Consider the following 16689-nt stretch of genomic DNA (forward strand, 5'->3'; position numbering starts at 1 on the left):
TGCGGCAGGCGGTACCATAAGCACACTGCATATGGGTATCGGAAACTCGCGTAGATCACGCAGGATTATTCGGACACCCTCAGCGATCCCTAAGCTCTGCTGGATGCATGCTAATTGCCGTGAAGGCACACATCCATGTAGCTCGCGTATCTACAGGGTGTCTTCCCGTCGGATGCCGATCATGTGACGATCGTAACGACGAATTCTTCGTCGCGTTAATTCCAAGAGCTCGAGTTCATTCTTATCGCGAGGGGGTAACTCGAAGGGTTGATAATATTCTACCATTCTCGTGATCACGATCGGGAGCGAGAAGGGTGCGCCGGGAACACCGGGATTTCCCGCCAAGTCTCGCTTCTGGGAAAATTTCAACGAGCTGCGAATCGCCCCGAGCGTTTTCTCCTCGAACGGAAATCGTGGAAACCGCGAACGTCGGTCGGGGGGATTCGTTAATTGCCATTGATAACCGTGGAAATTCAATCGCAGCGTTTTACATTACTGAAAAAATTCGATACGGTCGTTTCGGGGCACCGTGTATATATACGTTATACCCCCCGTGTATCCACTGTGGGAAGATATACGCGCACGTGTTCGCGTGTGTCCGTGTTTAAAAAGGAAGGGGCGGTTAATAGGGGATGGCGAAATCCACCCCTATAGACATCCTTTGGAGAGCGGCACGAAAATAGCGCAGTCCATGAACAGACGAGCGACTACACATGCAATGTGGAAGGGGGATACGGGCACTGACGAAGGATCACGAACGGGGATTGATCCTGTAGATCACTCTAATGCTCGGGCCGAACTTTTTCCAATTTCGCCGGAAGTACCGCTTTATCGTGGAACGTCAATGAAAGATTTATCAAATTGAAACTGTTCGCGAGGGCCTCGAGTCTCCTGCGAGTTTATTAACGCGAGATAAAATCATCTTCCGACAGCTCGACTAAAATAATAAAATATTTTTTTTATTACTGAATAATAAATAATATTTTTATGAAGTATAAATGCTTCATCGTTTCGCCGCGAAGATGTTTCATGAGAAATCCGCGAAAATCGGAATGCACGCAGTCGATACTCTGAGACTTTTTGGCTCTTATTATACCAATTTATTATTATTATGCCAATTTATTTCTTAGTTTTTAGTGTCTAATCAAACCCGGGAAAAAATTCCGAGTAAAATGAAGGTATTTTTAAATGTATCTTGCAAATGAATATATATTTATTGTGTTTCTTAATAATTTAATTATTGAATAAAATTCAGTCAGTCATACAACATTAGTCTACGAACAACGCGATAATATGGTTTACCGAGAAATGTCCATTTAAAATTCTCTGATTTCCCATAAAATTCCTCGAGAATCTCAGATTTTCCAGGTTTTTTCAGGTGGTAGACATTCTGTCTTATAACCAGAAAGTTTGTTTCCTTCAACCAGATCGCGTTTAATTGCCCGTTTTTCGACTGATGCAACCAAACTGGTTTCCCAGTGTATTTCGCGAAGGCACTTCGAGTGAAAGTAACGAAACGAATTGACCGCGGCTTGTTGGAAATATCGAGAGATATTTTTAGATAAAAATTTCCCTCACGACCCTCTCGGTAGGGATGGAGTTGCGTCGATCACTCCGGCCGGTATTAACGCATAATCCCCTTTTGTATACCGCACCACTTCCGCGCACGAGCGAGCCGTGCGTTAAGAAAATAATCCCTCATGTTTATGTATCTCGGCCCTCGCATCCTTTAATGCGCGCTATGAATTTTTTTCCTTCTCTTTTTCTTTTCTTTTCCAAAGCGCCGCCACACGGCGGTCGGATATTTTTCGCATTACGTTAAAAATGAAAGTACGGTCCTCGAAGGCGGACCCAGCCGCGGATAAATCACCACGTGGGGTCGACCTCGTTGGCGGCGGAAGCCGGGAGGGTGGCTCGACGTCGGCTTCTTCTTCCCTCTCGCCCTCTCTCTACCCCTTTCTCTCTTTCTCTCTCGTGCAAAATCAGCTTAAGGGAATTTTGAGAACGTCGAATTTCCTCAACGTGCAAAACTTCCGAGCACAGGTTCCGCCCGTTGAACGCCGCGCTCGCTCGCTCGCTCGCTCATTCGCGTTAGCGCCGACCCTAATCACTTTTAAAACGCTATAAAACGGATTAGCTGTAAGGGATATTACGGGCCAATCGAAGTTATGAATTCATTAGGCGAGCGCGTGCAGGCTAACAAGATTACGAAGTCGCGGTCGAAGTTCCAGCCGGCCGAAATCGCCGCTAATTCTCTCTCTCTCTCTCTCTCTCTCGCTCTTTCTCGGTCCCGGCCGAGTCCTAATCGCGATCTCGGTTATCTGATACAGCCGTAACGTCCGGGTAACTTAGTTGCGACGGTTATGATCATGTAGCGTACGAGCGTAAAAAACATCGCAGGCCCGAATAATCACGTCGGCGCGATCACGTCGGCTGGTCTCGTCGTAATTATTGGGCCAATCAAAGTTAAAGCGCGACGCCCACTTTTGGCCGCTCCGTTAAGCGTTACCGTAACCGTAGCTCGCGTGGAACAGCACGCAGGGGTGCCATTTAATTAATTAGGGAAACGACAGTTGCTCGACGACGACGACGAGGAGGACGGGAAGGGTTGGCCGTTGTCGGGACCAGCCTGTGTGTCGCGCTATCGATTTGTTCTTTTTCCGCGTTTTCATGCGCGCCTGCCTGCCGTGCGCGCTTACCGCCCCGTGAAACGCGACACGTGAAAGATTGAGACGCTCGCCCGTTAGAAAAGTTCCAAGCGGCAACTTTCCTGCGATATTTTACGTCGACGCTCGCTCCCCCACCCCCCGCGTACGCCTCGCCGATTCCCGACCGAGAATATTTGCACAAGTGAAACGCTCGCAGACGTATGCGAAGGGAGGAAAAATAACTCGCGGGAAAATATTATTACATGTTAACAATAACCGAGAGCGCGACCACGAGCCGCCCTGTGAACACGGCGGAGTTGCGGGCGAAGAAAAACGTGCGTCCCCTATTTAAATATACGGGGTGCTCGATAGTAGTTTCTTCGGGATCCGTGATGTACAGGCAGAACGGGTGAGACTGAACAGAAAAGTCGTGTATACACAGAAAAAAATTCATCTTACATCGAGAATTTATTCTCATTAATTCTAATTCTCATTAATTCTAATTTATTCTCTATTAATTTCTCATTAACTATCAGAAATTTTGCAAAATGGTACATAACTTTTCTGTCCAATTTCATCCGTTTTGCCTGTACACCACGGGTCTCGAGAAAATGATCGAACACCCTGTATAACGTCACCCTCGACCGGCTTGCCAGCCGGAGTAACGTTGATCGTTCAATCCCCCGCGGGTGTCGATATAAAACGTCCGGGGCTAATAGCAATCGTGACTCGCTATCGTGAGGCTTCACATTTTCGCTCGTCCGTCGGCGCGGCTTCCCGCGAGTCATTCCGCAAAGTGTATTAACAGGTTGCCAATATCGCGGAATCGTCGCGGACGAGGAACGAGGAGTGAGGAGAAGGGTCGACATTGTGAGGCGAACAATTTAATATGCGCGGTCGGGACCGGAGATCCCGGAGAACGCGCGAGCGGTCCTTGCCGAGGAGCCACCCTCCTGCCCGTCCTGCCGACATACCTTATCTATCTTCTGGCAGTCACAAAGCCGAGATCTCTCCGTTTATTGGAAAGCTCTGCCATCGACTAACCCTAGACGCGGGATGAAAGGAGAGAACCCACCTTCTCGCGAGCTCTCGCGAGGTATTATCGATACAGGATCCCGCGAGCCCGGTATGTCGTCTGAATGTTGATGCTTCCCGGGGCAATTTGGGAGAGAATTTGCATGACATTCCCGTTGTGAGAGATCGCTCTCTTCGTACTCTACGTACGCGATGTTCCGGTGAATCGAATAATTGAAGAGGACGTCTCGCGAAAGGAGAAAAAACATAAAAAATGAAACGAGAGTGAAAGGTTACGAATGTCGGATTCGTTAGACGAAGGAATTTTGATAAGGGAAAAGAGAGAGAGAGAGAGAGAGTCGTAGAATCAGCGCGAATTTCTATGTGCTTCCGTTCCGAAAGAAAAGATCGGATAAGAAAGAATGCAGCTTCATAGAAAATGATGATTTTTATATGATATAGACCTGATGTTACTTCAGCATCAAAATCGCGATTGCTACTTTCAGGGTTCAACTTTTTATTTATTTTCAAACTTCATTCGGTTTCAGCAGAAAGTTTCTAAAAGAAAAATCATACGGCATATAATGTATTAATCGTTAAATTAAAAAATTATTATTTTATTCTCATACGTAAAAAAAAAACTTTTGTACTTGTGTTAAAGTTGGTCCTTGTTGAAATTTTGGTGTTAAATTTTTAATACACCCATGTATTAACATATTTTCTTTGTTATCTAAATATTTTGTGTTGCGTCGATATTCAAAACATATGTCTGTGTTAAAGTGACACATTTTATACTTCAATATCGACTAACATATCACGGATATTAATTTTGTATTAACTTTTTACGTAATATTTGTGTTACTTTTCAACATATTCACCTTGTATTAAATCGACATAAAAATTGGTGCGGTTCGCATTTGGGGACATGTGAAGCGTGTTAAATTTACCCGAAAAACTGCATGAAAAACGCGAAGTGGCACTCGCCATGGAAAAATTACGCCATGGACGCAGTGCCGGTGTTCCGTGAGCAGCGGACGCAGAGAATTCGATGCCGGGGACGGCAGTTCGCGTTGATTTTCGAAAAAATCTCGTCCTCGTGTCGCGTTGCTTCTCTCTCGCTTTCCCTCGTTGTCTCCTCGGCGGCTCGCTCGCTCGCACCCTCGCCCGGAAAATCCGCCAGTCAAGACACGTCCGACTCGGCGCGCAAACGTGCAACCGGAAGTTCTCCTTGGGCGCACGCACGCAGGCCGCGTAGACGTGCGTGTGTGTACGAGCGAATGAACGAATAAGTACGAAGAAGCGAATGAAGAAACGAAGCAGCGAGCGAACGAAGGGGACGAACAGGCGGGGATGCCGTGGCGTGTAACGCGTGCACATGCGCGAGGTCGCGCTCACGAGGGTTGCAGTGAGTCAGAGCCGAAGGGGACGGCGGCAGAGAGGAGAAGGTCGCCGGCGGCCGGTTAATCGACGGCGACGGGATCGTCAGTCGGTCGGAAAGCGTCGCGGCGCTCGGTGCACTCTCTCCTCCTCTTTCTCTATCCCTCTGTTGTCATCGACCACGAAGAGTCTCGAGGCGACGACGACGTCGACGAGGTGGATCGCTTCCTGTTCGCGCGGCACACTCGACGGCGAGCGCGATGCGAGTCGGATGACGAACAAGAGCAAAGGCGCGAGGAGGAGGGTCATGTCCGGCGGCGAAGTGCGGGGCGGAAGTTGACGTCGAGACGTGGCTGGCTTGGGAACGAGAACAAGGACGACGACCTGGGGGATGCTCCTCGCGCGGAGATGACCGGTCGCCCGGCTCGACGCTGAAGAGCAACTTCCGAAGTAGATTTGCGGACGCCGCGAAAGAAGCGAGCTGGTCTCATCGGGACGGCCAGCAGGAAGCGAGAGCGTTGCCTTAGTCCTGCGGGCCGCGGAATCCTCTACCTCGAAATCGTGATATATCTTTTCTACGTATACCTTGTAAGGGCCCGCCGGCTGTATGTAAACACGGCGAGACATCGCGGATCATCGTCCCGGTGGCCTGGGGGACGCGAACTCGAAATCAACGAGTTCTCATTTCGGTCGGGTGGCTCGGGAAAGGACTCCTCGGGAATACTTATCTGATACTTTTATCACGGAGCGGCACCTCGGGAAATTAGGAGGCGGCCGCGACGACGACTCGCTAACAGTTACGACAACGTCGCACCGAGGGGAGGTTGTCGGACGACTCGCGTCGTCGTCGTCGGAGGTGCCGTGGTTGAAAGAAGACGCAGGGCTCCGAGGGGTCACGAGGGTGGGTGGTGGTAGCAGTCGTGCCGGCCGAGAGAGCAGCTGCGGCGGCAATAGTCGTAACGCTACTAACGACCACTACTGCAACGATAGTATTAGCAGCAGCAGCAGTAGCAGCAGCAGCAGCAGCGGCAATACCAGCGGCATAAGCTGCAACGGTAGTGTTGGTGCTGACGGTGGTGGTGGTGGTGACGTCGTCGTCGATGGTGTCGGCAGTCGTGGTAGTAGTGTCGGTGGAAGACTGTCGTGCAAGGGTGGCTCGACGCGACGCGTAATAAAGGGACCGGTGGAGGGCCCGACGAGCAACAGCAGGGTGGCCGCGCGAGTGCACCCGAGTTGGGGAGCGGGCGCGGGAGGGGTGAGTCCCTCTGCACCCTCAGGACGGGGATGTCCCGCGGCCGACGGCGTCCCCGGTCGCAACGTCGCCGTCGGCACTACGACGCGGAATCGCCGGCCGATGGGCGCCAATCTCACTAAGCAGAGCAGGGTGAGTTCCTCGGTCTCTCTCCCTTTCGCTCTCTTCGGGGGTCGCGACGCGTGACTTCCGAAGGGAGTCGTCGTTTTGTCGTGTGAATGCGGATGCACGTCGAGGAGAGCGTGCGATTCTCGCGCGGTATTTGAGGGAATTCCGCTCGCAGAAGGTGTTATTGTAAAAGAGGATGTACCGAGTGAAGCAATCACTGTTATTGAAGGCTCTGAATGTGAACAGTCAGTGAGAAAGAGAGATAGGCTAGAAAAATCGCTGGATATTGGACGCGATAAATTCAATCGCACGGAGGAAACAATTCTGCTGGAATAGCAAACTGTTTCTTAATGTAGTGACAGCGAAAAAAGAATTGTGTGTTAATTTTTGACACTTAGTTTTGGAATATAGATACAACACTAAATATCGAGACAATATAAACGCAATATATTAAATTAAATTAATACACGGATATATGTGCTATAAAATGAATCACAAAATTTTAACAAGGACCGATTTCAACACAAGTAACGGAATATCTTATTGCGTACTCTCAGATTTCAAAATATATGCAAGGTGTTGCAATGGTTATTGCCTCGCCCTGTGTATCTCGGAACGAATTTTCTTCTTTGGGATTCATAAATTACGAAAAGAACGATACGAATGTCATGTTTGCACTGTCGATACTCGGCGAGTGCGCGTGAAAGGACAGTACGATTAATAACATTGCGAGAGCGTTCCCCCGCGCACGAGAAGACCGAGTAACGACGGCCTGAGCGAAGACGGTGTACGCGCACCGTAGGTAGGCTGAATGAACGGCACTGTGATAGACACGTGGGCGAGGAAAAAAGGCCACGAGGAAATTCACGGGCCATTAAAACGCTCGCAGGTATCTGCCCGCGGATATCTGCGCTCGTGAGAGACAGCCATTCACGGGGATCTCTCGCTGCCGATGAATGAAGCATTCACGCGCGATGCCGAGCGCACTTTCGCCCGCTCGTGACCTTCAGCGATTTCGCCGATCCGCGGATCCGCGTCGAAGCAATCACCATCATCCGAACAGGAGAATGTAAGCGTGATCCCCGAGACGAAATTTCGATGCTTCTGAGGATTATTTCCGCTCCCTTAGATGGCCTGTAGACCAATAAAAACTTGCTTTGACGATACCACACTCTCGTTAACTTCTTCTCTCTTGAACCTTTAATTTTGCACGGTGAAAATGTTCCAGTAGAAATTACCACGCGCATTTTGCAATGCTGGACCGGAATGATGACTGAAATTATGATGTGTATCGTGATGTTTAGTGATGTGTACAATGAAGTACGTCCAAATTGCAACATACATCATAATTTCAGTTATAATTCCGGCGTGGTCCAACATTACGAAATGTGCGTGGTAATTTTTACTGCGATATTTTCTCCGTGTACAGATTTCATTTTGAGGTTGCTGTGAAACAACCCATTTGGGCGCTAAAACAACGAAAATTTAAGACATATCATGGTTAAAATAAAAATAAATCATGCTAGAATTGAACTTGAAGCTATTTTATTATCTTGTTATTTTAGCTCCTGCTGTGTCGTAGAAATAAAGGTTTAACGTAAGGCCAAAACTTCGAAGAATGTCCGTGATTCGTTCGGTATGTATACTTGCGAATCGCAGGAACGAAATAACGAGAACAAAGGAGGGAGGAACACAGTTCGGCCATTGAGACGCTTCCCGGATATCGTGATAAAATTTCACAAGGGAAGTAAAGCCGGGCGTAAGTTCGTGAGGCAAATCGCAGGCGCTCAACCGAAATCTCCCGCCTCGTCGGGACACCGGGCGCGCTATCCTTTTAAACCGGCTTTAAACGCTCGCGTAATATTGCGAAACTGCCTCGCTTCGAGATAAAGCGAGCGTTATGAGCGGCGAATTGTCGGTTATACGGCAATACGCGCGAGCCGTTTCGTGCCGAGACAGAACGGGCAGTACGGCAGCGAGATAAAATGGAGGAAAAAAGAAAAGAAGCGGGGAAAAAGCGAGGGGGAAGAGGGGAAAGACGAAAAGAACGGCAATTCCCTCGCGAGAATGCGTTCGACGCGCATAGCTTGCCGTGCGTAGCGCGCCGCGTAAACGCGCTTCAGCGCCGTTACAGCGCCCGGTTACTAAGTTGCGAAACAGCCGGTTCGATTCGCGGATACCGGCAAGCGAAATACACGCCGCATGCCCGGCCGTCGAACATTCCGGGGTTCGGGCTGGAGATTTTTTCGAGCGTTCTATCGAGCAACGAGCGCATTATGTCGCGCGATACAATGCGCCGGCGATGTGCACGGCCGGTAGCATTGATAACAACCACTTCCACGTGATGGCGGCCGGTATGTGGCGTTGCGCCCGAAACGTGCTTGTTATCAACGTAACCGCGAGCATTAAATCACGACGATAACCCGTCGGCTAAACCGAGCTGAATCGATTTCCTTTTCCGCCGTGCGCAATTAGCGGGGCCCGATTTTTCAAGCCTGAACGGCGCACGATTTCCTCGTTTCTGTCGTTGCCCGAGAAATATTCTCCCGCGTGTTACTTCGTGAAATACCGGCGACTCGTATCTCTTCGTGTCCCGTCTATTTCACATACGACGAAAATTCGAATATCGCGCGAAATGAGATCGAACTCTGTCGAACAGTATGTGAATTTCCGCGGCAGGTGGGGTTGGAGTGACATTTTCGGTTTGCACGTGCGTTTGGTTATGTTATTAATATGTTAATTGATTTTTCATGCGCTGACTTTATCTGGACTATACTTTGATCTAAAGAACTACGCACAGTCCAAGGCCACGCATATGACTGCCCGTCCCCGCGTGGTCTGCATCTTACCGGTGCGAGGCGCGCAATGACTTAATCATCACTCGCAGTTTCGCGCACCGCCGCTGCCAAAATCGATAGCAGCGGGCCCGCGCGGCGGTTTGTCGGCACAGGAAGTTTCAAACAGCCATCAACGTGCTCCGCGGTGTAACCACTACTACTGTGGAGTAGTAACGACCGGCGGAGAGACCGTTTTCTCTCTCGCTGGTGCGGGATGTCTCATTGTTCCGTGCGCTCTCACCATCACCGACCAACCACTACCCACCCTGCCCGGTTTCTCCCTCGTAACTTGTCGTGATGGCGAAGAGAGAGAGAGAACGCGCGAGGGAGAAGGCCGCGATTCTCTCGGCCGAGGATTCTCTCTCTCTCTCTCTTTCTCTGTCTCGGAGAGGTGCGAAAGCGAGCCTGCCTGAAAGATTTATCGCGGCTCCGTTTCTCGCGCGGAGAGTATCGGGGATCGCAGGCGCGTGACTCTGCTATCAATCCGCAGCGAAAGCTGCTCCTCCAGCCGGAGAGTCCCTCCTTCCTTCCTTCCTTCCTTCCTTCCTTTCGCTCTCGGAGGATGTGCTTCACGCGGCCACCACGTGTCGGCCGAAACGGCGGCGTCTCGATCGGCCACGGGACGAGTCGGCGAACTCGCGAGCTGAATTATTGAGCGGCCTTTTTCGCGCGAGCGACCCACCGCCACCGGTCTCCGAATCTCGCCGCTCATTAATTATTTGCCAGCCCCGATGATGCAGCGCGGCCGCGCGTTGATTGGACGCGACTTCTCGCGAGACGCGTCTTCCTCTCGTTGCACGCTGCACGTGTCCCGAATGAAACCGTACGCGCACGTGCGCGACGTCCGCGCACGAGCGAGCGCGGGGGATTATCGGACGCGCGCGTGTTGCCCCTCTCTGTGGGGTGTCTTTGAAGATTATATCAGCTCTTTTTTCCTTTCGCTCGCTTTTCGCCTCCGTACGAGACCCGATTCGTCGGGGGCAGCTCGTTACCCGTCGCGCGATACGAGTGGAGCGATATGAGGCGTCGCAAAATATCGGTTATGTGGAACATGCGAATTCAACGAGTTAGGCTGGATTCGTACACAGTAAAATATTTCTGCGCCCCGTATGTGGCAACTCTGACGTTAAGACACGTAACATGTTGCCATCGCCTGCAACGGGCATAATTCTTATTGTTTTATAGAATAACGCAGGTTTTACTATTCGCGTGATTCACTTCGTAACTTCACCTTTATATTTCACGTATGCAGCACGATCTGACGTAGTACTTGATTTGTCTTTTGACGACAAACGGAGAATAGAAGACATCTCTATGTGATATTTAAACCACATAATCTTTACGTTAAACATATACTTATATGTAAATTGTGCTATTTCAACATAAAAGATGTTGAATATCAGTTCAACACAAAATTCTCAAATAACACAATCACATTATATTAACCTACAGCTATGTTGGGAGTCAAACATAAAATTTTTAACAAGGAGCGATTTTAACACGAAAACAAAATGTTTTTTACTGCGTATTCATCTAAACGGTAGTGAGCAAACGTTCGTCAATTCTCCGTCGAAACATTTTTTCAATATTCACGAGGATGCTATATGTGAAAACTTTTCGGGCAAAATATCGACTTCTTTCTACAAAGTTCAGGTCGTATTGCATAAAATTGAGAAAAATTGTTCAAGTAAATATTTGCTAAGGAATATTGGAGTAGTTTATTTTACTTGGATTAAGTAAATATTACTGTAATGTAGCACACCGGAAGAAAAAGAGTGCGATAAATGCTTTTATACTGAAAGTACGCGTGAAAATGAATTGCAATATTGCTCGATGACGGCCCAAAATTTCAAAACCTACATCTCTAGCTGTCGATTAACGCGAATATTTATCTAATATAGAAATTCTGCAGCTTATACGTGTTCTACGTTATCGGTGCTTATCAAGTTGGTCGTCGACTTTGGCATCCCCTTAATACCAGATATAACGGTGACAAAACTGGCAATATATTCCAATACAGAAGCATTGAAGAATATTTTGACGGAGGGTTGACAGACGCTTGCCTGTCGTCGTCTAGATGGGCAGCAACCCTTAACGCTGCGTTACCACGTTCGCTGTAGGCGTCACGCGTGTATGACGCACCGATTTCTCACTTCAAGTTCATCTTTACTGAAAATTTTCCACATAAACGGGCTAAGCTTGTTTCACACAATTACATAGGAACAAATACAACATGTCCCATGGGGAGGGTACCCCGAATAAACCGTGGAAGTGAACGCGTTAACGCACGACGGACGAGAAAGAGTAGAGAGAAAAAGAAAGAAAGAGAGAGAGAGAGAGAGAAGGGTCTGGGATGATTCTCTTTCCACTTTTTTCTCGCGCGCACGATCGCTATTTATTCCGGAGGGGAGAAACAATTCCCGACTCTCGTATCACTTTGCGCGCAAATACGGAAGCTTTTTTTATCGATTTCGCGAACGGGACACTCGTCATAAAATCGCGAGCGTTTCACGTACGATTCGGCGGAACAGGGCGCCATTCGTGCGATTCGAACTGTAAAAAGCGTCTCGAATCGCGACGTCCGTTTCCGGGATCAGGCGAGGCGGAGCGAAGGGAGGAGGGAGAACGGGCGAAAATCGCGTTCCAAGTGGAAGTAACCTCGTGAATACGACATTCTCGACGGAAAGCGGTCGCGAGGATACGTCGGGCGGTGGTGCGCGGCGACGGGGAGAAAAAGAGCGTTCGTTAGGATTTAAGGCTGCCATAAATCCGCCCCGGCCATTCCTTAAACCCCTCCGCGCGAGCGGTGGTCAACCCGGCTTTTACCAGATTGTATTCCACGATATCTCCCCTTACGAGCCCTGTCCTCGAATTCACCCACGTCTCTCCCTCTCTCCACAGCGAACTTCCTCCGCCTGATCGCGACGATATCCGCCGACGTCGGTGGAATTTTTACATTCGATTGTCCGAACGCGCGGCGAGCCGAAAAGTCGCCGGACGAACCTGCGCGCGTGAATGAGCGAGGAGCCCGAGCGCATATCAAGTTGTGGGTATATTGAACGTAGCTACCGGACATCGCGCGTTGGATGTATAATATTGTACGTCTGTCAACACGTTGACGCCTGGCCGAAAAAGTGTTACACACATTTAAGTAATATTTACTTAATCCAAATAAAATCATTATTCCCATACTCCTCAGCAAAGATTTACTTGAATGTAGCATTTCTTTCTTTCAGTGTATATGCAATTATATTTTATATTAATTATAATGATTAATTAATTATGATTATATGTAACTTATAGCGAATTTTTCGGTCTACTCTATATGCATATATTAGTGCGTGTTTGATTCAGATAAAAATTTGCTAAGGAATGTTGAAATAATTATTTATTTGAATCTAGCAGTTTTTTCTATGTAGAATCATTCTCTTATCGCGATTATTAAATTACTATCTTTAATTATCGTCTCGCTTGCGATTTCCAATTAAGAGACTTGGATAATTGCTTATTACGATTATTAATATTTTCGTGTATGCTCTGCCGAGATAATTAGTTCTCTCGGTCTTTACAGTTACCGCTTCTTCCGATTTAATTTCCACACTTGTTTGCTCACTCACACACACATACACACACACACAAACACACGCACACACATACATGCACTTCTGCAGTTCCGATCGTAATAATTCTCCGAGGACGCCCGTCCCAGGGCGAGTGTCCAGATTCTTTCGGATTCGAGAATTTAAATTCTGGAATCTATATAAATTTCACCGGCCTCCGCCGGATCCGATCGCGCCTCTATTGCGAATCTGCGCATTATTATCTCGCGCACCGTCCGAAACTTCGTCCTTCCTAGCCGGGACAAACGACAATTTACGACCGGTCCCGATAGCCGCGGTTGCCCGGCGGGTTAAATCGCGTGAAATACTGCTTTCGGCACATTGGTCCGGCACAATTATTGATGGCACTTCGGAGGGAGAGACAGAGAGCGGGTCCCTGCTCGTTCGCTTAGAGAAGGCAACTCGACGGCACTCACCGCGATCCGGAAGGGCGCAATCAATGTAGCGTGCGGCGCTTCGATTTAAATTCATGAATAATTCCCCCCCCCCCCTCTCCCTCCTGCCTTCCGGCACCGAGCCGAAGATCGACGAGTTTTTCGGTCGCCTCGCGCCGTTTTTCCTCGGCCCGTTCGCGACCATTGATCCATCGAATTCCAGTCTCTCGCTCCGTGAACGCGCTCCCGGCGACCGCTAAATTTTCGTCGAGTCCGGATTTACTGCTGGACGTCGCCGGACGTTATCCTAGAAAGAATTGCGAAACGCAGTGCGATAGACCGCGTTATATTTAAATAATCTATTCGGGGATGATGATTATTCATCAGCGATTGGCCGCGTGAATAAACAATGTTGCACGATTATTCGCGTGACGTTCGAATAATTTGCGAGGAATGAGTACAGTTGCTCTATTCAATGTCATTTACTATGTATTGTTGATATTTACTATGTATTGTTGTTACTATGTATTTGTCGTTTGTGTTGGCACAGAGAGAGTGAGAGGTTTCTCTAGATTGAGTACACATATTTGTTTGGCATGGGTTTGTTTAATATAAACAAAAAAAAAATTAACATCAAATATTATTTTGTTTTAAATTAAAATATTTCATTAGAATAATAGAATGTTGTTTGATAGAATAAACAGTCCTATTCTGAGGAGATATTATTTGGTTTCCAAAAAAAAGAATTTATTTCATTGTATATCAAATATTGTTCCACTGAAACAAAGAAGTTCTTTAACAATTTTTCAACATAGCGTTACTTCTTTCAAATACTTTATTGTTTGTGACAACCATTGAAATGTTTGGATGAAAATACAAGAGATAAATGTTATTCGACGTAAAGATATTTATTGTTTGATAAACAACCTATTTGGTGAGTCAAACATTTACTTGCTCTATTCTGAAAAGTTTGTTTCAATTAAAGAAATGTTATTAAATCCACAGAAATCCGTGCCCGTCACGTTCAGGACAGTTCAGCTCAGCTGAGACTCGGCCGGCCGATTTTTATTTTCGCACGCGAAAACGTGAACGTGCGCAAAATGAATTCATTTCCGGCCGTCCACTGCGTGGGAAATCCAAACAAATCACAGCACCAGCGTGATTCCCGCCGAGGATCTCACCGATCAGCCCGACAATTATCCCGCCCGGCCGTTTTTCCCAATCGGGAGAACGAAAAGCGTCGGAATGGCCGGACGGTGATTTATTAATTGTCGCTCGTCGCACGTTACCGAATAAATTATGACGAGTGCGCGCTGATTAATTACAAGTCAATTAACGTCCCCACCGGCCGTCCGCCCACCCGTTGGCCCGACGGACGGGCGGACAAACCAACGAACGACGATGAAACGAACAACGTGAAATAACACGAGCGGCGTGTCTCCGCGTCGCGACACACCAACACTTTATTAAATCCGCCATTAATTAATCACGGCCCGGCCCAGCCGTGATATACCTTTTCGGCGACGCGATTGCTCGTATCGACGTCATTATTGTCGATTCATTATTCACGATCGTGCCAACGACGCCGATTTTTCGAGCGCGGCGAGCGACGCTGAATTTTGCATCGCCGTCGTTCCGCCGTCGCATTAATTACCCTCCCTCCGTGCCTGCCACCCTTATTTTTTCCGTCTACCGAACTGTCATTAATAAATGTCAATTTATTCGAATTGTGTGTATGTGTGTGTGTGTTGCAGAGGGAGGCCACGCAACGAGATGTGGAACGAGAACGCCGGCAACGAATGGAGGCCGAAGCTCGGGTACGCGAGGCTACGGCCGAGGCTGAGAGAGCGCGCTCGAGAGTCCATCATCTTCAGAGAGAGTTGGCCAGGTGAGAAATCCTGCGAGTTAACGCGCTCGAACATATGATTGTTAACACGGATAGAAAATTATGGTTAATTTTCACGTCAAACATATTTTACACATGGAAAACAATATTTTGCTGATAGTGGCGTGTCACATAATCAAGATGATCAACAGCTCGAGAAATTCCGGTGACCCAACACAGAAAAAAAGTTCGCTTGAATTTACCTGACAATGAACAAACCAAACGCGTTTCGGTCGAAGGAAGCGAAATTCCCCGGTTCTTACAAACCAAATTCGATTCTTACAATCAGATAAACCGTTTCAGTTTCCGTTTCCTTCGGCGAAAAGGTTTAGTTTATCTATTATCCAGGAAAATTCAACTAAACCTTTTTTTTCCATGCATTATGCCGACCTATACGCTACAAAGTTTCCACTGATGATTCGAGGTTGAAATAAACGGGCTATGAGATCGATACAGCGCGGTCGTTGGCGAGAAAGAATCGCCGCTTGCACGACGTCCGAGTGCCGTCGCGAAACGGCACTTTATTTCCTGTTCGCGATACGCTATATATGGTAAAAGTAACCGATGTAACGTATAAATAATGAGACCGCGGGTCTTTCCCGCGCAATAACCAGCACGAATCCGATGCTAAATCATCGATATTGGCTCTCGGCCAATAACATACTGCACAACCGCCCAAAATGATAACCTCACGTGGCCCTTCGTAGCCCACCCTCATACCTCTCACGCTCCGATTTATTATTACCGAATACCGCGGACCGTCGTCGACGATAACAGCACGTTCGATAAGCGCGCGGGGTAAAAAGTGGCATGCGGGATATGCGGCGTCGACTAATTAAATGAAATTTTTGCGGCGTCGCGCGACAAGGATTTTGGGAACAGTGTTGCACCGCTGGGAAATAGCACCGTGGTATTTTTTTCCGGATGCTTTCAACAGATCGAACGATCGTGTCCAGCCGAGTCGAAATTTCGGCCCTATGTTAAACCTTGAATTTTACAGCTTGGTACTAATGAAATAGCAAAATATGTATATTCATAATTTTAACTCTAATAATGTAATTTACTTCTAGTTATCTGATCCTGATAATGGTTTAAATTTCCGTTTTCGTTGTCTTAGCCGTCAAAATGAGTTGTTCAAGGTAGCATTAAGATCAAATCTGTGGAATTAAAAGTTTAAGAGAGAAGTTGATAAGCGTCGTTAAAGTAAATTTTTATTAATTTTTATATATACGTAAAAAGAGAAAATTACATATAATATAGGATTTGACAATCATATAAACCGTTAATTGTGGATATTAATGAAATATATCAATTATGTGATATATTTCACTAATGTTCATTCACTAAATCTCATATTCAAAATGATTACATCATTATGAAAAGTGGATGTAAAATATCTTTTCATAACTAAGCGTTATTAAGTCAATAACACCAATTTCATTATTAAATTATTAAATGTAACGTCAATTTCGTTATTAAGATACACTGAAATTCTCAAATTGGTTTAAAATACAATTTAGAATAAGTAAAAAGTTACATTGTTAATATATACCCGAGCACACCAAGTATTTTCC

General features: G+C 47.3%; 1 protein-coding gene across 9 annotated transcripts in view; it reads left to right on the forward strand.

Moving 5' to 3' along the window:
- The window catches only part of LOC106746090, a 259684-nt gene that overhangs the window by 213168 nt on the left and 29827 nt on the right, over positions 1-16689 (forward strand). For all 9 annotated transcript variants that reach the window (XM_014622292.1, XM_014622290.1, XM_014622293.1 and 6 more), the window contains one exon: positions 14985-15118. In XM_014622292.1, coding sequence (XP_014477778.1) covers positions 14985-15118 — 134 coding nt within the window. The remainder of the gene's footprint in view (positions 1-14984; positions 15119-16689) is intronic.

Source organism: Dinoponera quadriceps, unplaced genomic scaffold (genome assembly GCF_001313825.1).
Source record: "Dinoponera quadriceps isolate SergipeBrazil2010 unplaced genomic scaffold, ASM131382v1 scaffold1782, whole genome shotgun sequence".
NCBI lineage: Eukaryota > Metazoa > Arthropoda > Insecta > Hymenoptera > Formicidae > Dinoponera > Dinoponera quadriceps.